This window comes from Heterocephalus glaber, unplaced genomic scaffold (genome assembly GCF_053883595.1).
Source record: "Heterocephalus glaber isolate CG9 unplaced genomic scaffold, H.glaber_assembly_v1.0 deba00001472, whole genome shotgun sequence".
In the NCBI taxonomy this organism is placed as follows: domain Eukaryota; kingdom Metazoa; phylum Chordata; class Mammalia; order Rodentia; family Bathyergidae; genus Heterocephalus; species Heterocephalus glaber.
The window spans coordinates 92,714,146-92,737,639 of NW_028258315.1; the positions used below are offsets into that span (position 1 = coordinate 92,714,146).

Here is a 23,494-nt window from a genome sequence, read left to right on the forward strand (position 1 = left end):
ATATTTATTTCTGTTCAGAACACAGGAAGGGCTTTCTACCACAAAGTCAGATTTGACCCACTCCTCCCCTCTAGCACTTATTGGCCTCGGGCAAGATTCCTTACCCTGTGAGCTTCAGCATTGGTACTGGTACCTGCTTCAGAGGACAATGGTGATTCTTAAGTAAAATAATGCAAAGGTGTCAGGGCATGGAAGCCTTCCATTAGCACCAGCTATTATGAAAAGCAGCAGGAATTGACCACTACTGTAGTACAGAAGCTGTGTTAGATCATTAAACAGCTCACATCACCTCTTCTTAGAAGTGGGAAAGGGAGTTCAGGTGAAGCAAAAGTTAGTGCTGTGTGTGAGTGTGGGTGTGTGTGAGTGAGTGCACACATGCACTCAGAAAGGCCTACAAAGCTTTTCTCAACTCTTAAACCATCCTTTGCCTTTATTATAAGAGACAGAATGGAAGCCACGCTTGTCATCCCAGAACTAGAGAGGCTGAGGCAGGAGGATGGCTGGAAGTTTGAGGCCGGCCTAGGCTACAGTGATTCAAGCCCAGCCTAAACTACATAGTGAGACCTTGTCACAAACAGAGACAGAATTGACCTGTTTTTTTAAGCTTTTAAATTTTATGAGCTCTGAGTTCTCTGAGTATCTATACACCCAGATTGAGCCTGAGAATCAGTTTGTGTGATTAAAATTATGAAATATCATTATCTGAACAAAACACCTGTCCTTATCAATGGCCTTGGTTTGCAGTGGTCTTGGTTCAGGCCTATCCTAGAAGCAAGAGTTTGGGATCAGAGATTATCTTTGGCTTTTGGATGGAAGAACAGCAAGAGTAGCAAGCAGCCCGGAGTGGAAATCCACTTTCACTGTGTCGTAGTCCTTACCGAGCTCCTGGTTCTGTGAGTGACTGGATCAATTACAGTGTCAGAGTGGTGAGTGTGCAAAAGGGGCAGGGATGTCATGCCAGCTAAGGCTTGGGAATCTACCAGGAAAGCTATGTCTGTAGGTTGAAGAGCACTTATTGTAAAATCTCTGAGTCTGTTGGAATAGATTAGAGTACACTTGATACTCTGAAGACTGTTTCGATATAAGGCATAGATTTTAAGGCATAGATTTTTGTAAATTTCACTCTCTCACTGAATTTAGGAGGCTGTAAAGTTTTCTTTATTTCTGTGACTCTAGGGTCAGAAACACGTTTTTGTTTTCCAGTATGGTGACCACTAGCTATTTTAAAAATTAATTAAAATTAAAGGCAGAAGCTGCGTTCTTCACATTTTGAACGCTGAATACCTGCATGTGGCCAGAGGTTGTCCTCTTGGACAGCAGATAGAGACCATTTCCACCCTCGTGAAAGCTCTGTGTGATAGTGCTGCACATCATAGACCCTTGGGAAAGCCACTTGGTCATGGGGTTAAGTTCTGTTTTGCTGGCAGGTTGTCCTCGGGCCAACAGAGGGAGCTTACAAAGGATGTTTCATTGTCAGGAGTGGGGAGGTTAATAAAATTTCTTGGCCTCATTTCAGCTGGTCAGTGGCTTTTACCACTGCCAGAGTCAGGGGACAAGGGAGAGGGTGGAAGCAGATGAAATGTCCCAGGGCAGTGTTTCTTTATCCCAGCTGCAGGACCCTCATCAAAACACCCTTGCCAGAGCTCTGCCCAGGCATCTGGTCCCTGAAGGGGAGGCCCAGGGATTGGAGGTTTGTTTTGTTTTGTTTTTTGGTACTGGGGATCAAACTCTCGACCTTGTGCTTTCCAGGCAGGCAGGCAGGCAGGCAGTGGAATCACTGAGCTAAATCCTTGGCCCCCTGGGGAGCTGTTTTTAAAAACTCCCAGGCCAGGGATTTAGTTCAGTGTTGTTCCACTGCCTGCCTCGAAAGTGCAAGCCTTTGAGGTTGAACTGAAACAAAAGTCCTGGAGGACTGGAAGACAGTTTTCAGGGTAGATTTAGTGAATGGCTGTAATGTTTCTCGATGACTGGGTGATGAGACAAGAGATGGAATTGAGAATTCTCAGCAGAAGCCACTTGTCCTCTTTTGATTGTCACAATTTAGAGGTAGCATTGGTCTAGAGAAACCAGGAATGCTGCTAAGTCCCTGACCTGCAAGGCAGCCCCACAACAAAGAATCACATGGCCCCCAAAGTTGCTTGTTCCATGGTCTGGAAACCTGGTCTGGATCTGGGTTTCACGGCGTTCAAGTTCTTTCTGACCTTGGACGTACTTGCCTCTTCCCAAAAGCTGGAAGGCATCACCCAGACAGCCTCTCGGAGCTTCAGGAGCACATTCCAGGCTTCCTGTCTCCGAGCCCAGTGGAGTGTCACTGCCTCGCTGCTGGATGCAGCTGGGTTTGTCCCGATTCTTGGGTGCCCTGGTGCAGCACCAAGGAAACTGCTGAGTCAGGGGAGCAGAGATCGGGGGAAGGTGCCAGCCATGGTCCTTCCTGCTGAAGGCTAGGGTCCTTGGCTTGTTAAGTAATTATCTAAAGTAACAGCAGCCTTTGTGGGAGGCAGTTTTCCAGAAGCTTTGGCTGCCTGGCTCTTGGCATAGGGTGTTGCTTTGTAATGTACCCAGACTCGGAGTCCAGCCCTGCGTGTCATAGTTTCTGGGGACTGAGTCGCAGGCTGTACTCACATGGAAAGACAGCAGTGCAGACCTGCCCATAGTGTGTTCCACTGAGCAGAGCAGGGAAGGGGACAGAGGTGTGCCCAGGCTGCCTGACTGCCTGGTGGGGAAGGCAGGGTCTTTTCGTGGTGCAGAAGTGCTCGGTGTCTGACAGTTGCATGGGGAACCGTTTCCTATACCATTTCAGTTTGACCCCATCTGACGTTCTAAGAGATGCAGTGACTTTTCAAGGTCTAGTAGCTAGTCAGCAGCAGAGCAGAGATTGTGAGCCAGGTTATCAAAGTACAAAACCATACCCTCAGAGGAGCATTTACAGGTGGGCAATGCAGCAATAATAGACAGGACTTGTGGTGAGCTGGAGCTCAGCCTGGAGGGAGGGTCCGTATGGGTATGGGGTCCTGAGGCCACGCAGGCGTGGAAGGACGTGATGTGTCTGGAGGCTGCAAGTCAGCCTTGGAAGGGCACGTGGGTGGAGCCAGCCGGTGAACGATACACGAAGACATTGATGCTTGAAAACTGGATGGGCGCCAAGCCAGCGGTGGCCTTGTACCTCATGCTGAGAACCACTGTGAGCCCTGCTGGGATGGGGCAGAGGAACAGGAAACTGTGACATGAGGCAGTTTGCTCAACCTCTCTGGGTCCCTGCTGCCCAGCTACACTGGAGCCTCTAACCGTACTGCCGTAGTGAGGAACGCCCGTTGTGTAGAACAAAGTGCAGGAAAGGCTGGGGTGGACACTGGCCGGGCAGCCCTGTTTACTGGTCACCCCTGCACCAGGTCTGGACGGTGGCTGCAGGACTGTCTGCTCCACAGAGAAGGCGGTTGCATGTTGACTGAAAGCTTGTTGTTTGGCGCCCCCGAGGACAAAGTACAGTGGGTGTTAAGTGCTACAGCAGAGGCAGAGAGGTGGTCTAACTTGTCCCTGAGGAGCTGGCAGCCTCATGGGGCACACAGCCAGGTTTCTCACCATGAACCACAAATTACAGGTGCCACAAGAAGCAAGTGTTCATTCAAAACTCTGGGGCAGGGAGGGTGAAGTGAGGTTGCTCAGGATCTGAAGCAGGCCTAAAAGAGGGAGCTAACTTCTTGCTCTGCCAAGGAGAGGGTTTTTCGTTTTTATTTTTTCCTCAACTGGGGATGCCTGATGCATGCCAGGTGAGTGGTGTCCTCAGCCCTTTTTATTTTGAGATAGGGTCTTGCTAACTTGCCTAGGCTCGCCTCAAACTTGGGATCCTCTTACCTCTGCCTCCTGAGTAGTTGGGGTTACAGGTGTGAGCCACAAAGCCTGCATTGCAGCAAGAATTTTAAAGGATGAGGTGGGTTGGTACAGGATGTCTTGCAGGGAAGGAGAGTGGAGAGTATAGTAGGTCAGTTCAGGTAGAGTCGCGAGAGGGTCATACTAGTATAATGTTGCCAGTTTGTAGATGGGAAGCGGAAGTTCTCATGCCAGGAAAATATTCACTAGTGGACTTGTCACGTGTCATATCGGGTCATGTGCATCATCTACCCCTCTGCTTTCCTACCCTGGTGGCCATCCAGGCCCTGGCAGCATCTTTATTGTGTTCATCTGTCTCTCCCAGGCCAGAGGATGTTTTAAGACAAACAGTGGAAAGGAAAATAGCAACTCTTGCAAAAGAGGCAGGATTTCATGAAACCGAGCAAGTGACGGCAGAGAACTGCTGGAATGACATGTCAAGGCCAGCCTAGGATGTGGCAAGACCTGTCACCAGTTGAGAAGGAATGAGCATCCGTTCAGGGCACAGAGATTTGAGAAGTCAGAGGATTGACAGACCCTTGAGAAATGAATGAAGCTCTAAGATATATTTTGCAGAAAATGGCCTCTTCATGATAACACCATGATAACCAAACGTTAATGGGGATGATTTTTCATAGTATGTTTAGTATTTATTACTTTTAAAATAGACGATTTTGATTTTTGTTTTACTTAAACAAAGCTAAAGTTCCAAACAAAGCTGTGTCTCATTCTGAACTATGAAGTTGCAAGTGTGGCTTTACCACGTCTCCCTTTTCTTGTGCTCATTGTCCTGGAACCTTACCTGGGGAGGAGATTCTAGAGAAAAGGGAAAGAAAGCTAGGCTTGGTGCTGGAAGCCAGAAATGTCCTCCTAAAATCTTGTCCCCTTAAATCTTGCTGCTGCTTGAAACTCAGGACCTTGGGCTTGCAAGGCAGGCACGGCGCCACTGAGCTAAATCCCCTGCCCCAAAAGGCTTCCTTTTATTTTTGTTTCATACCAGCTTTGTTCCTGCAGTTAGAAAATACTATAGACCAGCTTCACCTTCTTTTAAAATATAAAACCTTTTTTAATCTCTTAACTATTCCCCTGATTTACAAGTGCAGGTTTAGGTAGCAGGAGAATGTTTTTGGGTACCCAGGTTCTATTTTAGGCCTGTTATAGCACACCCATATACAGGGCTATTTTAGTTGCTTTTAGTCATGTGAAAAGCAATCCTTATGTAATGCTCTTTCTAACACTTTGCTTTGAGGAAAATGAAAGCTCATGTGGACTCCCCCAGAATCTGAAGACTGTACAGCCTTTGCAGGTAAAGGGTCAAGTGGCTTTTTGCTTCTGTTCTAACCAGCAGGAGACTGGCTTGCATTTCAACAGTGCGGCCTTGTCGTCCACACATTTTCAGCAGGTGGTTATTTCAGACTACCCCAGCCCACATCTTGGCCCCAGAGTCTGATGTTTTTAAAAATCCTCCACCAGGTCAAGACTTGTGGCACATGCTTCATTGCCTTTCTTCTCGGCTGGTTTGCTTTTGTACAAGCTGTGCGGCGGGATACACAAGCTCCTGCCCTCGGCTGGGACCCTCACTGATCTGCCCGCCCTTCCCTCCTCTGACTCCTGATTTTCTGGGACCAGGCAGGAGGGCTTTCTGGATCTCTCTGCTGCTCAGCCTGCAGGTTCCCTGGCCCCTAGAAGGCAGGGGATGTGGGCCAGCTGGTTCTTGAACAGGAGCCCTGGAGGGGAACCTGCTGCTGGTGCTGTGTGCAGCAGGCAGCAAACCCTTTCACCGTCTTCTCCCAGAACCACAGAGTAGAGGAATTTATGGCTTATGAATAGCTGTGCGATTCCAGGCTGGAGAACTCTTATTTTCTATCTTAGATACTGTACTTTGAGTCTTAAAGACTAAAGTTCCTGCCAAGTGGACCTAACCTCTGGTCAGTCACATAGGGCAGCAGTCCTCCCAATCTTCAGATCGCACCTTATTAGCCAGCTCATCCAGCTGACGTGTGGAGGTGGGGGAATTGTTGCCTGACAGCATTCACGCTTGTATTTCTTCTCTCATGAGAAACTACACTTTGATTGCTGTCCTTTGTTACCTTTTAAGCTAGTATAGAGTCCAGGATCAGCCAGCAGAACTTGGTGTTATAATGGTCTACATTTTCATCATTCAACATGATAGCCACAAGCCCCATGTGACTGTTGAACACTTGCCATGTGGCTAGGGTAGCTGAAGAATGAATTTCAGATTTATTTGATTCTAGTTACCTTAAATTTAAATAGTCACGGGTGGCTAGTGGCTACTCTATTGGACAGCGCAAGATAGACTTTCATTTGAGGAGTTTAAATTGTCTTTACTTTCCTTTTTCTATACTGAGGATTGACTAAAGGGCTTCACACATGCTAGGCAGGCTCTCTACCACTGAGCTACATCTCTAGCCCTGTATGTTTTAATTAGATTTAAAAGTTCATATATATATATATATATACGGTACCAGTCTGAAAGGCACAAAGGATATCAGTGGAAACTCTCACGCCCATCTCTGCCCCCAGTTTCTGTTCCCAGAGCCAGCCGTTGCTAGGTTTCTTGTGTATCCATCCAGAAACATCTCATACATGTGTAAACATGATCTCTCTCTCTTTTTTAATGCAGGAGCTTTTTTGAGTTAGTAATGGACCTTGGAGGTTATTAGGTGTAGGGACAAGTAGAACTGTCTTGTATGGAATGACTGGATGTAGTATTCTTTTGTAAAGCTGCAGCATCATTTACTTACCAGATCCCCTATAGTAGGCATGTAGGTTATTTCCAGTCTTTTATTATGATATACACATTATGATTATAATTAATAACCCTGCACAAACGTGTCTCTGTGTATGTTTAGATGTAACTACAGGGCCGGGGATTTAGCTCAGTGGTTCCGGTGCCTGCCTCGAAAGCACAAGGTCCTGAGTTCGATCCCTGGTACCAAAAAAATAAAAAATAAATAGATGTAACCACAGATAAGACATTCCTAGAAAAAGAAAAGCATCTTGTTAGGTTAAGGGTGAGTGCGGCCTACGTTGCCGCCCAGTTTGCTAGATTCCCATAACAGGGTCTGTGCCGGTCCACGGGCAGAAGCGTCTGGGCCTGCATGTACTTGGCCACATGGCCTGTCAGGCTCTTCAGTCTTTGCCAGTAGTCAGCGAAGACTGCCATCAGCCGCTAGGTGATGTGCCTGTCTCGTTGTAAATAATACTGAACATCTTTTTATATGTTTAAGAGTCATTTCTGTTTCCTTTCTGCTATTACCTCTTAAGATCGTTTGCTTATTTGCTGGGTTTGGCTCTTCTTGATTTGTAGAAATCTTTCATACATTAAGGAGACAAGTCCTGTGCATATGATATGTATTGACTTTGGAGTGGGCAGTACTGGGGATCGAAGCCACTGAGCTACATCCCCGGGCCATTTTTATTTTTTATTTTGAGAAAGAGTTTTACCAAATTGCTAAATTGCCCAGGGCGGGCTTGAACTTGCTGTCCTCTTGGCTCGGCCTCCCACAGCACTGGGATTATAGGTATGTGCTGCCATGCCCGGCTGCTTGTATTGACAAATTTTAATCTTATTTACCTTGTCTCTTTCCAAATGAATGTTTTGGTTTTTTTGTATCAGGAATCGAACTCAGGGCCTCATACTTGCCAGGTAGGCACTGCGCCACTGAGCTACATCCCCAGCCCTCCAAGTAAATATTTAAAAAACAACTTTATGCAGTCAACTTGTTACTTTCTTGTAATGATAATACAAAAATCGTTTCATAATAATGATGTTTTGTTATGCCTTCTGGTCTTTATATCTTTCTTAGAAAGGCCTTCCCTGTGGAGATATTGTAAAACAGTTCCTAAGGTCTGCTCTGGACCTCTCATGGTTCTGTTTCTCAGGTCTTACACTGACCTGCCTTACCAGGTCTGGAGCTCTGTGCCTGCTTCCCTTGCCTGTCTCCTGATGCTCCTGCTTGGAGCCCCTGCTGGTTCCTTTCTGCTTCTGCCCAGCCCTGATTTTAAGCATGCAGCCCACGTCGCTGGTCACTCCAGTGGCAGCATTGTCCTCCGTTGCCTGATGGCTGCTGGCCTTCTCCCATTCCTTCTGGAATACAGCATCAGGAATCTCTACCCCAGACGGAGAAGGGGTGCCCTATATCTTTATTTGAGCGTCTTTGCTAAGCTCCCCAGAGCACAGCTGCCCCCCACCTTTGCATTGTCTGTTCAGGCAGCCTAGTTGGATGCAGCTGTTCTATGGTCGATCTCTCACCTACTTTTTTTTTTTTTTTTTTTTTTTGGTACCAAGGATTGAACTCGGGTCCTTGCACTTGCGCAGCAGCCAGCGAAACCACTGAGCTAAATCCCCGGCCTCTCACCTACTTTCTTCTTTGACCTCCTGTGTCCCTTCCTGACTCTGACTCACTATGTGAGATGCCCTGTGCTCTGTGCACTTTTGCCTGATTGGGGAGGTGGCCTGAGCCAGAAGCCGACTGTAAACCACAGGATGCATGCTGCTGAGTGCTTAGGAGGGCGCTCTGCTCCATGCAGCCAGCAGTTTGGCTGGCTGTTAGCAGTTCATTCATATTCCCTCAGATGAATTAATGCTTTCTCATTTTGTTTCTGGTATTCTAGAATCTCATTTTTAGTTCCTGTCAGAGCCAGGAGCAGTTGAGAAAGAAGGCTGGGCTCCTTGACAAGTAAGTGTGGGTTTTTGACACCATAAATTACCCCAACAAAGCCAGCCCCCCTGGAGCCTGGGCCTGCTGCCTGGCTGAGCTCCTGCTATCCTCCATGGTCCACCAGGTGGGCAGTTCCGTGGTCACTAGGTCTACTGGGGAGGGCAGGTGCCTGAAGGTTTTTAAACTACTTTATACCCCAAAAGCCCCTATAGACAGTTCTTAAAGACTGTGCCAGGAGCAGGGCTCTGATGTGAAGGGAGTCTGGAAGACATGGGAATCTGGGGAGGCAGAGGAGTTCATCAGGAAGCTAGGACAGCATGGTTTGCCACCGGAAGGGAGCAGCAAGAGGGAGGACAGGGCTGGTATGGGGCAGGGAGCTGGTTAGTGGGGTGTGGGCAGTCAAGGAAGTCTGCACTTGGAGGATGAGTGGGCTTGTGTGCGATGGTTCACATTTTATCTGCTGGACATTGGACCAGGCAGGGCAGGGAAATCCTGGTATAAACTGAAATGATTGCTCCTAGAGCTGGTGGTGGAAAGATGCAGGTGTGAAGAGACGCTGTTGTGGAAGCAGAAATGGGGGAATGAGGCCGGCCCCCGTTTGCCGCAGAGGAGGTCCAGATGGCACCCTGTCCTGGCTGATGGGAAGTCTCACTCCTGATGGGACTTTTCTTCCCAGGCAACATTCCTACTGAGCGTTGACCCAACCTGGCCTCAGCGATTGCTTGCAAGAGGCCTTTAGGTATAAATCCCCAATGCCCGGTTGTCCACTGTGGTAGCTCCTATCTGCATGTGGATGTCAAGCATTTGAAAGGTGGCCGAGTAACTAAGAACGGAATTTTGGGTTTTGTTTGCTTCTAATTAATTTAAGTTTGTCTAGACTTAGAGAAGTTGACTTTGGAGCTGGTTCCACTCTACCACTGCGTAACTGGAGCAGTGAGGGGGGAAGACTGGAAAATACATTAGCACCTGGGAGGCTAGGCTGACGGGGGTTCAGTTGGCAGAAATCAGTGAATCAGGAGAAGTAGGGAGCGATGTATCTGAGGCACATAGGGCCTTGGCAGGGCTCCTACATTTGGAAAAATCTGGAAAGGTCCTATCAGGTGTGTTAGTTTTTTAATTCCCTGCAAGTGGGAGTGTTGCAGGATGGAAGCAAGAAGAGAATGAGGTGGGCCGGGGATGTAGCTCAGTGGTGCTCCACCTGCCTAGCAAGTACACGGTCCTGAGTTTGATCCCCGGTACTGAGAGAGAGAGAGAGAGAATGAATGAGGAGAGCATTGTGGGAGTTTGGGAGGGGGTGGAGAGGATCATGGGAATATTGGGGAGAGGTTAAGAGGGCATATCGTCCCCGGCCAGGCATGTTCAGCCGTGGCTTGCTTCACCAGCAGGGCTGCTGGAGCTGCAACTTGCAGAGGAAGAACAGGCTCAGCCAGAGGAGCGCTGAGACGCTAAGGCCCCAAAGAAGGCAGAGGTGAGCACCTGTGGCCAGTAATCCTGGGGAGTTGGCCATGTTGGCAGTGACGACTGGGCAAGCTTAACTGCTTGTTTGGAAATCTCCGTGTAGTTTTCCCCCTGTGATGACAAAGACATATATGATAATGAATTAGAACAGCCCATTTCTCAAGTTATTCTGCCCTGTTGGTCCTGGGGCTTCCACATAAGAGAATCTTTTCGTTGTTGCGTGGTTTTTTACTGCTACTCTTTAATAATACAGTAGTTTTGAGGAACTAGTTACTCTTTCCAGGAGGCAATTTCAGAGATCAGTGTAGGTAAATGCAGTAGGGTATTACACTCAGATTTCAAGAACATAGTATCTTTCTGATGAAACATTGTGGGGAGAACTTTTAAAATTTTTTTATCAGTACATGTTTGCAGTACAAGATGACATTCCTTGTGTGGAGTTGATACATGTACAAACATTTTTTTTCTTTACCTTCAGCCATCTGATATTTTTATAAAGGGACTAAAAACACGTGTTGTAAATCTCTCTTTACCCATTTGACTTTTTTAAGGTACTGGAGATTGAATCCAGGTCATAATACATCTTAATTCCTTTTTTTCATCCCCTTTCCCTTCTTCCACCTCCCTCATTCACTTGATCCCTTTTCCATTTGAGAAAGATTTGTCTTCCTATGTCCTATTATGTATCTTTTATTTTGATCTTCATTGATAATTTGAGTTTCTCATATAAGAGAAACCATGTGATATTTAAGTTGTGTGTCTGACTTATTTCACTTAACATTATGGTTTCAGGGTGCATCCATTTTCCTACAAGTGGCTCAAGTTTATCTTTCTTTATGGCATAGTAGTATCCATCATGTATAAATACCATATTTTCTTTATTCATTAGTCTGTTGGACATATAGGCTGCTTCTAAGATTTAGCTGTTATGAATTGGGCCTCTAGAAACATGGGTGTGCATGAGTCACGGTAGTATGTCTTTAAATCATCTTTCAGGAAGATACCTGGAAGGAGGATAGCTGGGTCCAATGAAATTAAATAGTTTTTTGAGGGAGAGAATTTTTGTTGGCACAATAAAAGAAAAAATAGCAGCACTGTATAGTTGTAACAACACACCAACAGGAATAAGGAGTAAGCCAACTGGTAACTTGTAAAGTTGTTAACATGTTACTTGCTGTTGAAACAGCTTTGAAGAAGTCTAGAGGCTGTCCCTGAGCACACTGAACCCTGTACCTTACACATAAATACTGTACAATAAGTATCTGCTAGAGAAAGCATCTCAAAGGCAAATGTCACATGAACTCAGACATACCTACAGGTTTGTGTTGAAATTTGAGGCATTACCCTGGGGACATTTGTAACTTCTAAAGCCTCAGTTTTCACATTTTAAAATGGGAGAAATGTTTCCACTCATAGTGCTGTGAGATCAAACAGAAGGATGTGTGTGAGCGAGCCTGTGTGGGCCTGGTGTGCTGGCATGGAAATCTCACTGTCAGGTCTTGGGCTGCGGGTGGTGACAGCCTGGTCATTATAGTTTCTGTGATCGCTTCTGTGATCATTATTATTCTGGAGGGAGCAGGACTTTAGCTTGTCAGATTCGATGGGCTATAGGCTAGTGAAAGGCAGTATTTTCTGATAGTGTTCTGCATTCTGTTTATTCTTGGATTTTTGCTTTATACTCTGAAAACTCAAGGTGGGAACTCAGGATCCCATTTTCAAAGTCAGTCATGACGTTAGGAGAGAACTGTGACATGTTCTGTCTGACTTCTGAACTGATCAGATGACACAGTCTTTATCCAAGACATCTTTGTCCCTGCGTTCAGAGACAGAGGCCCCTGCACGCACGGCTTGGGTGTGAACAAGTGGCAGAGGAGGCTGAGAGGGAGCTCCGTCTGGGTGTACAGTGTGTTGCCATCACGGCCAGCCCCTCCTGACCCTGCTGTGCTTTGGGCACTGGGCCCTCATCTGACACAGCCAATGGTAAAAAGACTGCCTTTTTCAGTGTGCTAAGTCAGGCAGTGAGCATTACCAAGCACCAGATATTTGCTAGGTACTGTTTTTGCTTCTGGGGAAACATAATAGAGGACGAGATTCTTGGGAGGGCAAGCCAGAGCCTACTATAATTGTCCGGCATAATTTCAGAAGAGACTACTACTACTCTACAGAGTCGTAGAGAACACAAGATTGGGTTGAACGTTTTCATGTAACGGAAGAGGCCAAGGTCTCACGGCTGATGTGTGCAAGATGTGTGTCTCAGGCAGGAGGCAGCTGGCTGCCCGGCGAGGCCCCAGTCCAGTGCCCTCCAGTCCCGTGAATCTGCTGCTCAGTAGCAGCCAGCCATGTTCACTGTGCGTTCCAGGTCCATGTGTCACCTTTAGCACTTTTCTTTAACTTCTTTTTGCTTAAATTTATTCTTAATTAATTCACATCCCACCATAATTCGAAAGCATTCATAAAATAAATGAAAAGGAGCAGTATTACTGATTACCTGATACCTCCAAGAGGTCCCAAGGTCAGAGAGCTGTTTAAGATGGTCATCGTGAGGGTTACTCCCGTGTGTGTGTGTGTGTGTGTGTGTGTGTGTGCGCGCTTGCGTGTGTGTGTGGGGGGGTTGTGGTGCTGGGGATTGAATCCGGGGCCTTCACGTTAGACTCCATCCTCAGCCCTTTTTTCATTTGTAATTTTGACACAGGATCTTGCAGTCATTAATTTGCCAGGCTAGGCCCAAGCTTGGCTTCCTCCTGCCTCAGCCTCCCAGAGTGCTAGGATTATAGGCCTGCACCACCGTGCCCGTCTAAGAGTTGCTCTTTGACCTAAGCAGGACTGAAACTGAAGAGAGATGACCATCATAGTATGCACATCAGTGCTTGCTCATGCTAACTCCCGAAGCATTACTTAATGTTTACTTGGTCATGAAAGTCATCTGGCAAACTCTCAGTTTCATGGAACCCGTACCTTGGGAGAGTCCATGTTACAACCCTTCTGATTTTTGGTCGATGATGGTTCCTGGCTCATAGGACTTCAGTCTTTCTGATGCCAGCCTCTCCTGTGGGCATATAGAATGTTCCATTATTAAGCACCAGCTGGGCTGGCTAGCTGCCTTTTTAAAGAGAAGCTGGGTCAAGTCCTTTTTAAAGTGAAGGATGTTGCAGAGCTTGGAATAACTGTCCACTCTTTGTCTGTCTAGAAAACATTGTGATTGGAAAGCATTTCAGTTTTTTCAGTAACAGTTTACTTTATTTGACCTTGACAGGGAGAATGTGTGGGTTCTCTGTAGTAAGTCCAACTTGCTAAATTGATCATGTCTAGAAGAGACTTTATTCTGCTGTTAACTGTAAGATGGAACCCGATGGAACTTTCCTCAAACCTGAGTGACATGCACAGCAGACACTCACAAAGTGGGGCATTTACTTTTTCGAGGTCATACTTTCATTTCAGGGCTGCTATCTTCAGTGTCATAGCTTATGCTATTGATGGCTTTGGGCATAAGATGTTCTAATTTTTGGTCCAGAGGGTCATCATCCAATTAACTTCCTGAAGCTCAGAGTTCAGAATTCTCCATGGCCCTTAACATTCTTTAAGGACTTACTGTTTGGATTTTTTTGTTGTTGTTGTTTTGTTTTGTTTTTTGGTACTGGGGATCGAACTCAGGTCCTTGCGCTTGTGCAGCAGCCGGCGAAACCACTGAGCTAAATTCCTGGCCCAGGACTTACTGTGATGTAGAAATTTTGTTGTTTTTTTTTTTTGTACCAGGGTTCGAACTCAGGACCTTGTGCTTGGGAGGCAGGCAGCAGAACCACTGAGCTAAATCCCCGGCCCTGGAAGAGTTTTTCTTGAAGCTGACAGTTCCCATGTTCATCACCTCGTGTGAGGCCCACAGTGCTCAGATCTGTACACATTCCTTTCACCTGGCAGTGCATTTGCCGCCTCAGTGGTGAGGCCTCCTAACAGTGCACGGTGTGCCCAGTGTTCCACAGGTGACTCCTCCAGGGAGTGTCATGATTACTGAAAGAGGAAAACTGTCGGGTCTCTGGCAGCACCATTGGGAATGGTTTTCCCTTAAAACAGTTCAACAGAATCGAGCCCATTTTGTAACAAGCTAGGAATGGAACTGAAGGGCTTGCACGTTCTAGGAAAAATGCACCAGCACTAAGCAACTGCAACTCTGCTTTTCATCAACCCATATGTAAAATGTGTGTGTCGTGTACTATGCGATACAGTCACGTATACAAGAGAGAACGTATTTGATTGTCCCTACCCTTAGGAATCTAACTCTAGAAAGAGAAACAGGCTTGTTTCCTCCCAGCTTCTTATTGTGTATTATTTATTTTTGAATTGTACATGATAAATAATTCAAAACATTTAAAAAGTGAAAAGCAAATCTCTTGTCTGTCTCTGACACCAAGCCCTCTAGTTCCCTGCCTTAGGTGTAACCATTATTACCAGTTTTTTGTATATCCATCCAGTGATACTCTGAGATACAAGCATTCATGTGTATGTGTATATTTTCATTTATTTCTTCAAGGTTTCCTGTCCTCTTTACTTTTATCTTTTTTATTTTTTATTTTTGGCACTGGGGATCGAACTCGGCACCTTGTGCTTGCGAGGCAAGCGACAGAACCACTGAGCTAAATCCCTGGCCCTGTCCTCTTTACTTTTAAAAATTAAAAATCTGCACGAAAGTAAAGGAACAATACCATAACGTTCACCGGGAATCCCTAGTGCTTAACATTTCATCATAGTTGCCCTATTTCTTCCCTCCCAGCACACATGTGCACATTACCTCTTCTGTCCCAAACCTTTGAAGGTGAGTAGTGGGTATGTCTGTATCTGTGCACAGTACATGCCTCTGCCCTCAGCACCCCCGAGAACAAAGGCATTCTTCCCCCTGCATATGTAGCCAGTGTCATCATCACACTCAGCACCCATGGCAGTAGTGTTGTCTGACACCCTGTCTTCACTCAGGGTTCCCCAGCTATGCCAACAGTGTGCCTTGTAGTTGTAGTGTTTTGTCTTTTTAAATCCAGGGCCATTTAGTTCCTGAAGCACATGCTGCTGTTCCCTCCTGATCTGTCACATTCATCCTCTTTTCCCTTCTGCTTCTTCACCTTCCTGAGGAGGCAGCGTTAACGCCATCTCTCTCCAGGCCCCGCAGGCGCCAGCCATCCTAACGCACAGATGGACCCTGATGTGGTGAACATGTTTGTGATTGCTGGTGGGACGCTGGCCATCCCCATCCTGGCATTCGTAGCCTCCTTTCTCCTGTGGCCTTCAGCGTTGATAAGAATCTACTACTGGTAAGTTAATCACATAACTGATATTTTCAAGAGTGTGGTAATATTGTCAACATTGTTGTCCTATTTTTTGTTGAGACAAATACTGCAGAATTTTATTATGAAATATTTAAAACCTAAAGAAAAGTTGATATTGATAAAAATACATGTATTTGTGTTTTTTAAGAAAAAAAAGAAAAGAAAAGTTGAGCTGGGCAGAATGGCGCACACCTGTAATCCCAGCCTTCAGGAGGCTGAGGCAGGAGGATCGCTGTGAGTTTGAGGCCAGCTTAGGCTATGTTGTGAGTTCAAGACCAGCCTGAGCTACATAGCAAGGCCCTGCCTAAAATAAATAAAATAAAATTTAAAAACCATAAGTTAAGTGACACACATTGTCTTTTGAGTTTTGGAAGTATTCTCAGAGAATTGGTTGGCACTTCTCATCAGGTAAATCCTTTCAGGTTTCTGATAGCATCTTTGCCCTACACCATGGGCCTCCATACTCAAATGCCATTTTTTATTAAATCAAATGAGAGCCGGGAGTGCAATGCACTGATGTAGACTGGAAACACGGATATGGCTGTCACAGAGGTGTGATGACAGAAAGGCCTCTCCCAACCACTTGCTGTGGAAACCAGCCTCAGTGCTGCAGTGGTCCCTAACTTCTGTGTCCCCAGGCTGTCGAGGGAAAGGCTTCAGTCAGGGGCAGTCATTGAGATATTTGGGGGATGGGTTTATTTCGTTTGCAATGCTGTTTGTAGCTTGTGCATGCTACATGATACTTGATTTGTAAAAAGGAAAAATAGGGCCAGAGATGTAGCTCAGTGACACAGTGTCTACCTGGTAATCATGGGTCCCTGAGTTCAATTCCCAGTACCAAAAAAAATGTTAAAAAGGAAAAATAACTTCATAGCAAATACTTCACTTTTTTATTGATTTCAGATTCACATAAAATTCCCTATGTTAAAGTGTACAATTCAGTGGTTTTCATATATTCACAGTGCTTAACAATCATTATCATTATATAATTCAGAACTTTTCCCTTTCCCCAAGGAGCCCCCATACCTGTGAGCAGTCACGCCCAGTTTCTCCCTCCCTCCAACACCAAAGGACCATTAATCTGCTTTTCATCTCTTTGGCTTTGCCGATTATGGACATTTCATATAAGTGGGGTCATACAGTGTGGGACCTTCCTGACTACCTCCTTGCACTTAGCATGTTTTCAAAGTTCATCTGATCTGTGTTGTACTGTAAATCAGTACTTCAGTCATTGTTGTGGCGAATAATACCCCATTGTATGTGCTATAGTCTGAATATGGTTTCCCCTCTGTAACTCACAATGACATTTGATTCCCAGAGTAACAGTGTTGGGAGGTTATGAGGGCTTTAAGAGGTGATTCAGTTGTTAAGAGATGAGTACAGTTCTAGTGGGACTGGATTGCGTTACTGAGCGAGAGTGGGTTGTTATAGAGCAAGGCAGCTCCTCCGGTTCTGTCTCTTCTGCACATGCCCATTGCCCTTCTGCTTTCTGCCATGATGAGAAGCAGCACAAACCCCTCACCAGAGGCTGGCACCATGCCCTTTGGACTTTACAGGCTCCTGAAACATGAACCAAAATAAACCTCTTTTCTAAATCACCCAGTCTCTGGTATTTTGTTACAGCAAGAGAAAACAGACTAAGATAGTTATACCACATTTCATTTATTTGTTCAGTTGTTGCTGAATACTTGGAGTTGTTTCTGCCTTTTGAATATTATAAATAACGCTGCATATTTTTTCAGATGGGCTATTTTTTTTTGCCTGGGCTAGTCTTCAACTCCTGGGGTCAAGCAATCCCATTGCCTTGTGTCTACTGGCATGCTCCACCATACCCAGCTCAACAACTGATCTTAAAGCCTTCCCAGGCTGATCACCCAGCTCAGAGTGGCAGCTGGAAGATAAACACAATGTTTTTGTGAACTCAGATGCACAGGCCAAGAAGAAAACCCAGCTGGTTGAGGAGGATGAAAGTCCTAGAAATCCTTTCAGATGATGCCAGATGGCACTGTGACATGAGGGGTTATGATTATACACTTGATCTTAGCCAAAAGGTTGAGGAGCGATGGGGGGATTATGATTGTAGCAGTAGCACCCATGGTGCCATTGCAGAAGCTGTCAGAAATCCTGAGTTGCTCCCTCTACCTCAGGAAAAGCATAGCCTCTTTCCTCCAGGTCACCTCACAGCAAGTAACATTTACACAGTACTCATCATAGCATGAGCAGCTTTACCATGAGTCACTTATCTCCCTTAATCACACCTACCCCGAAGGCTTTCTGACCACCAATGGGATCAGCCTGCAAAACTAGGTGCATCAGGTGCATTAATTTTCGGGCTTGCCTGGCAAACAGGAGCTGCAGGCAGGAGAGGTAGCCCTGCTCACCTCGCCCCTGCTGCCCCATTGAAAAAGCATAAGGGCTGGGTGCAGCCTTCACCGTGCACTCCTGGCTCCCTCCAGCCCTTCCCAGCTCCTCAGGGGCTGGGCACAGGGGTCCTCAGGCTACAGCCAGTCTCGAGAGTAGCTCTCTCTGGGTCTGGCTGCCCCTGAAGCATGGCCAGCCCATTCCCACAGTGATGCGCACCATAGCTGCTCTTGTAGGAGGTGCCAGACACTTCCCTGTGAGTCAGCAGAGAGGCACAATGGAGGATGCTGTGATCACTTAGATGAGTGGTTTCCTCAGCTGTGGGCAGGAGTTCTGATTTCCATTGTGTGAGGAAAATACTGAGTGTTCATAGGATGGAAAAGACTGAGATTTTCCATTTTTTGTTTTACCAGAGAAACTCAGTTGTGAAATCAGGATAAAATAATGTAGTAAATAATTTAAGAGAGTAAAAGGGATATGAGTTAGAAATGAAGAAATAAAATTAGCATTGTTTGCAGATGACAGGATTGTGTATATAGACCATCTGAAAGAACCTATAAATAATTTGTTAGAATTAATAAGTAAATTTGGCTATGTTGATTAATACAAGATCAGTAACCAAAAACTGGTTATACTCCATACCAGCAACAAATGAAACATGAAAAATGAAAAGTTTAATGGTGTTATTTACCATGGCATCAATAATTATAAATGAACACATAATAATATAAATAATAACATCAAAAACTCTATACAGAAAACTACAAAGTATTTATGGGGGAAATTTTAAAAGACTTAATTAATGGAATATAATATTTGCCAGTTGGAAGACATTGCTATACAGATGCCAGACCTCCCTGCAGTGATCTGCATATTACAACAGGTTTCTTTTTTATAGAATTTTTTGTCTGTTTGTTTGCAGCACTGGTGACTGAATGCAGGAGTGATCACCACTGAACCACATCCCCAATCTTTTTAAGTTTTTTTACTTGAAAATTGGATGTGATGGCACATGCCTGTAACCCTACCACCGGGAGGATTGCCACCAGTTCAAAGCCAGCCTGGGACACATAGTGAGTTCAAGGCCAGCCTGGACTATTAAGAGCAAGATTCTGTCTCAGAAACCAAGAAAAAAACTTTAAAAAAAATTTTTGAGGCCGAGGATTTAGCTCAGTGGTTCTGCCACCTGCCTTGCAAGCACAAGGTCCCAAGTTCGATCCCCAGTACCAAAAGAAAAAAATTTTTTTTTTGAAACAGGGTCTTGCTAAGTTCCCCAAGCTGACTCAAACTTGCAATCCTCCTGCCTCAGCCTCCGGAGTAGTTGGGATCACAGGTGTGCACCACTGTACCCAGCCTTTTGATGGAATTTAATAAGCTGATTCTAAAATTTATAAGAAAAAGCAAAGGACTAATTACACAAGACAATTTCCAAGGAGAACAAAGATGATTTATATTACCAGATATTAAGACTAATTACAATATTACAAAAGTCAAGTCAGTGTGAAATTGGCAGTGAGGAAGACAAATAGACCAGCAGAACTAGAGAATCTAATAACAGATGCATATACTTAGTCTTTTGATTTCTGAAAGTGCACTGGGTTAACTAGATACCCATCTGGAAAAAGCTTTGACACCTTTGGTAGGCAGAATTGCTAAACTGGCTCCTCAAAGATGTCCCTCCCTGATCCCCAGACCTGTGACTAATGACACATCATTCCAAGATGAAGCAATGTTGCCTGCAGTAATTGTGTTACTTTGTATACAGTGGACTTTAAAACAGGGAGATTACCTGGTGGGCCCCATGTAATCACCATGACCTTTAAAAGCAGAGATGTGCAAAGCATGGGGAGGACTTGGTGCTGCTGCTCCTTTGACTTAGGTGAGGGCCACATGGGGGGAATGCAGGTGGGTTTTAGGAAGTAGTCCTCAACCGACAGCCAGCAGGGACATAGGAACCTCAGTCCTACAGCCACAAGGAACTGAATTCTGCCAGCAAGCTGCATGTAGGCCCCTGCATTATACATTAAGATAGTACATTTTACACCGTGCTTATTTTACCATAATTTTTAAAAAGTCTGTAAGTACTTTCTTCAGAGTTTTCCTTTAACTGGAGGAAGAACTTGTAGAACAAGGACTCTGGCCACTGGAGAAGTTCCATTTTGGATTTCTCAGTTTAGGTCAATAGAGCCCTCAGTGACTTCTGTCCTGAAACAGAGCATTTGACTTTTGTACTGTTTGTAAAAGATCTTGCTCCTGAGACATTCATTCATCTCACCTTCATTCTTATGTTTCTGTTGGTAAGGTTGCCCATAGGTCTGATCTCTGACTCTGAGCTAGAGGCTGTGTTTAACCCAGAGAAGTTGCATTCTGGTTTTTTCCATCTGGGCCATGGGTCTTCTTTTGCAGTGTTTTAGCTGGCCCTATAGCTTCAAGTCTTCTTCCCAGTTGTTCACTGAGGGGATCACCTGAGATTATTGACAGCCCCCATCTCATTGGTTCGGAGGCATAGGCAGAGGTTTCCAGTGGATATACCAGTTAAGTGAAAACTATCAGGCAGTCCTGCCTGGCGATGAAGTCCTCAGCTCCTCAGCCTGGCACTTGGCCTGACTTCCCAGCCCTGTCTCCCTTCACTCTGAGTTCAGCTCAGACCTGCTGCCCCTGGGCCCTTGACCGCGCTGCTTCTACCTCCTGGCTCACCTTCCCTGTGGTCTCCAGCTGCCATATTTTGGGTGTCCTGTGACTGCTCAGCTCCCGCCTTTTCCATGAGGTCCTTCCAGCTCCTCTGTGACCTCACACTGTGTGCTCTGTGAGAGCTGTAGAGAATTTGAAGCCGGTAAAAAGGTAACACAAAGAAAACGCAAATTACCCATAACCTCTTGAATCATTTTCTTCAATGCCTCATTCTGCTGCTTTTCACCCGTCCTTTCTGTGTGCACTTAAAAATGTTTTAGTACAAATGGAATCAATAGTATGAAAAACTTGGGTCCTGTTTTTTCATTTGACATCATGTCATTAACATTGTTCCATGTTACTGAATATTCTTTGAAAACCTCTTCAACAGTAAGATAATACATTGTCTAGATATATTGTGATTTAGTTATTTGTTTTCTATTAATGGACATGAAGTTTAGTACACTATTTGTTTTTTTCTAATTTAAATAACACTGTTCTGGGTATCTTAAAATTTTTTTCCTCAAGTTTTCTGCTTATATTCTTAGGACAAATTATTCATAGAAGAAAAATTACTAGGCCAAAGAGCATGAGAATTTTTGGTTTAATTTCCTGAAATGCTAGGGATCAACTGAGGGCCTCACACATACAGATGAGTGCTGTGCTCCCAGCTCATGAGGTTTTTAAATACTCTTGATCATTAATACCAGGTTGCTTCAGATAAAGGTTAAACATTATATTGGCTTAAGAAATATTTCCTAATTTGGAAGTCCATAAAAGGGTATACTTGATGTGATTATATCTTTAATTATTAATTTGTTCATGTTTCCTATATTTGTTCATCATTAATATCTCTTCTATTTATTTTTCCTAGTATTAAATTGCATGGTTCCCAGTATTTTTAGCATAAGTCATATCCATTTGTGAACTTTTAAATTTAATTTATTTATTTATTTATTTATTTTCCAGTACTGGGGCTCGAACTCAGGACCTTGGGCTTGCCAGGCAGGTGCGGTCCCACTGAGCTGCATCCCCAGCCCTGTGAACTTTTTTATACATTAAAGATATCAGTCTTTGGCTAGGGGCTTAGCTTAGTGGTAGAGTGCTTGCCAATCATGCAGAAGGCTGTGGGTTTGATTGCTAGCACCACAAAGAAGAAAGAAGGGGAAGGCGGATGCACATTGAGGCGATACTCTTAAGTGAAATAAACAGGACACACATGTGTAAATACCAAACAGTTTCTCTGGTGTGAGAAACTGAAAGTGTAAATAAGAATCAAAATGTATAATTGATATTGTGAAATAGGAAGATGTTTAAAGGAATAGGGGAAGTGGGAGGGGAAGGGGAAAGGAAAGAAGGGAAAAGAAAAAAATATGAGAAAAGGAAAAACATGGAAACAAAGCCTTTGTAAATAGGGAAGGGAGGATAGGGTGAAGGGAGGGCAGGGGAATGAGGAGCGAATAAAAACCAAGATGCATCATGTACAGGTACAAGATCCCAGTGATGAATGTAACTATTTATACCTAAAATGTACCAGTAAACTAAATGGAAAAAAACGAAAGAAGGGGAAGGAAAAAGCAAAGATAAAGATAGCAAGTATGGCTGTCATATTTGCTGCAAGTATTTCCTCCACTTTTTCCCTTGAATTTTGCCAAATCATATACTGCAAAGATAGAATTGTTTTTATGTAGCAGCAGTGTCTACTATCTATTGAATATTTACCACCTATTTGGATTTGCACAAAACATTGTATATGGATTGTCTTTTTAATCTTTGATATTCTTAATGGAATGCAACACTTCTATGTATAATCCATGAGGGAATTGAGGTTCAAGATCATATAGTCAGTAAATGAACAAGCTGAGATCTGAGTGAAAAAACAAACTCACATCATGATGGTGTGATTTAGAATTTTGAAATGTTTGCTTCCTCATTTGATGAGCTTTTAAGCTAGCCAATTCTATTTTGAATGTTTTGAAATGTCAATGAAGTAATTGAAAAAGTATCAAAAAGAATGCAGAATGTCTCTCCCATGTCTGTTCTCCCTCTGCCCCCTTACTGTTCTCCACCTCTGTCAGATACTTATTAGTGGCTTGTGTCCTCCCACATTTTTTGTGTAGAGATACAAGTAAATATGAATGTATACCCTTACTTCCTTTCCTTATTTTACACAAATGGTTAAAACCAGTTGGTTTAGGTTATCTGCTTTTACAAGATTTGGCTACTTCTTTAGTGTAAAATATATCCCAAAGTGAGTCTCTGATTGAAATGTCTTTCATTTTGAGGAGATTCTTCATGCACAAAGCTCAGTTTTGTTTTTTTGGTTCTGTTTTTTTTTTTTTTTTTTTCTTTTTGAGGCAGGGTCTCCCTTTGAGGTGCAGGCTGGCCCTGAACTCAATGTGTAGCCCAGGTTAGCCTTGAACTTGCAGCACTCCTCCTGTCTCAGCCTCCTGAGTGCTGGGATTACAGGCATGTGCCATCATGCCCGGCTGAGTTCAGTTTGTTTTGATAGAAATTTCACATTGAAATCAATGTGGAGCCAAACTGCAGTACTGCCAGCTCTTATGTAACCAACAGAAGCTGAGCTCTCAAGCAGCCACCGTATGTTATAAGGAATAAAAGCCAGAGGATGGGTACACAAGGTTCTCAAGAGAGAAGTTAACACTCAGAGTATCTAAAATTATATATTGACACAAGTTTGCCATGTGAGACATACTTAAGAAAACACTCCTGGGCTGGGGACTTAGCTCAGTGGTTCCAGTGCCTGCCTCACAAGTCCAAGGTCCCGAGTTTGATCCCCGGTGCAAAAAAAAAGAAAACGGATTCCCTTAGAGCAGTAAGAAAACACTCCAGCTAGGAGTGATGGTGCATTCCTATAATCCTAGCATTCTGAGAAGCAGAGGCGGGAAGATCTCAAGTTCAAGACCAACACAGGCAATTTCGCAATTTAGCGAGACTGTTTAAAAAAAAAAAAGACTTGAGGCTGTAGCTCAGTGCCAAGACCCTGGGTTCAGTCCTCAGTACTACCACAAAAGAAAATACCAAAACACTTCCTTAGCCTTCTTAATGCTCCCTGAAAGTGAAGACCTGCAGGACTCCGAGCCCAAGAACTGGGAAAAGGGTTCGACTCACTGCTCAGTA

At 44.6% G+C, this 23,494-nt stretch overlaps 1 protein-coding gene across 20 annotated transcripts in view; it reads left to right on the forward strand.

Annotated features, from left to right (window-relative positions):
- Abhd6 (abhydrolase domain containing 6, acylglycerol lipase) overlaps positions 1-23,494 on the forward strand; it is a 48,931-nt gene that overhangs the window by 6,527 nt on the left and 18,910 nt on the right. For 4 of the 20 annotated variants that reach the window (XM_087181581.1, XM_087181591.1, XM_087181583.1 and 1 more), the window contains 3 exons: positions 5,117-5,173; positions 8,506-8,570; positions 15,157-15,307. In XM_087181581.1, coding sequence (XP_087037707.1) covers positions 15,189-15,307 — 119 coding nt within the window. In that variant the 5' untranslated portion in view covers positions 5,117-5,173; positions 8,506-8,570; positions 15,157-15,188. Of the gene's footprint in view, positions 1-5,116; positions 5,174-8,505; positions 8,571-9,073; positions 9,292-9,905; positions 10,021-15,156; positions 15,308-18,605; positions 18,757-23,494 lie in introns of those variants that run through there. The other 16 variants (XM_087181575.1, XM_087181586.1, XM_087181593.1 and 13 more) reach the window with 11 other exon arrangements.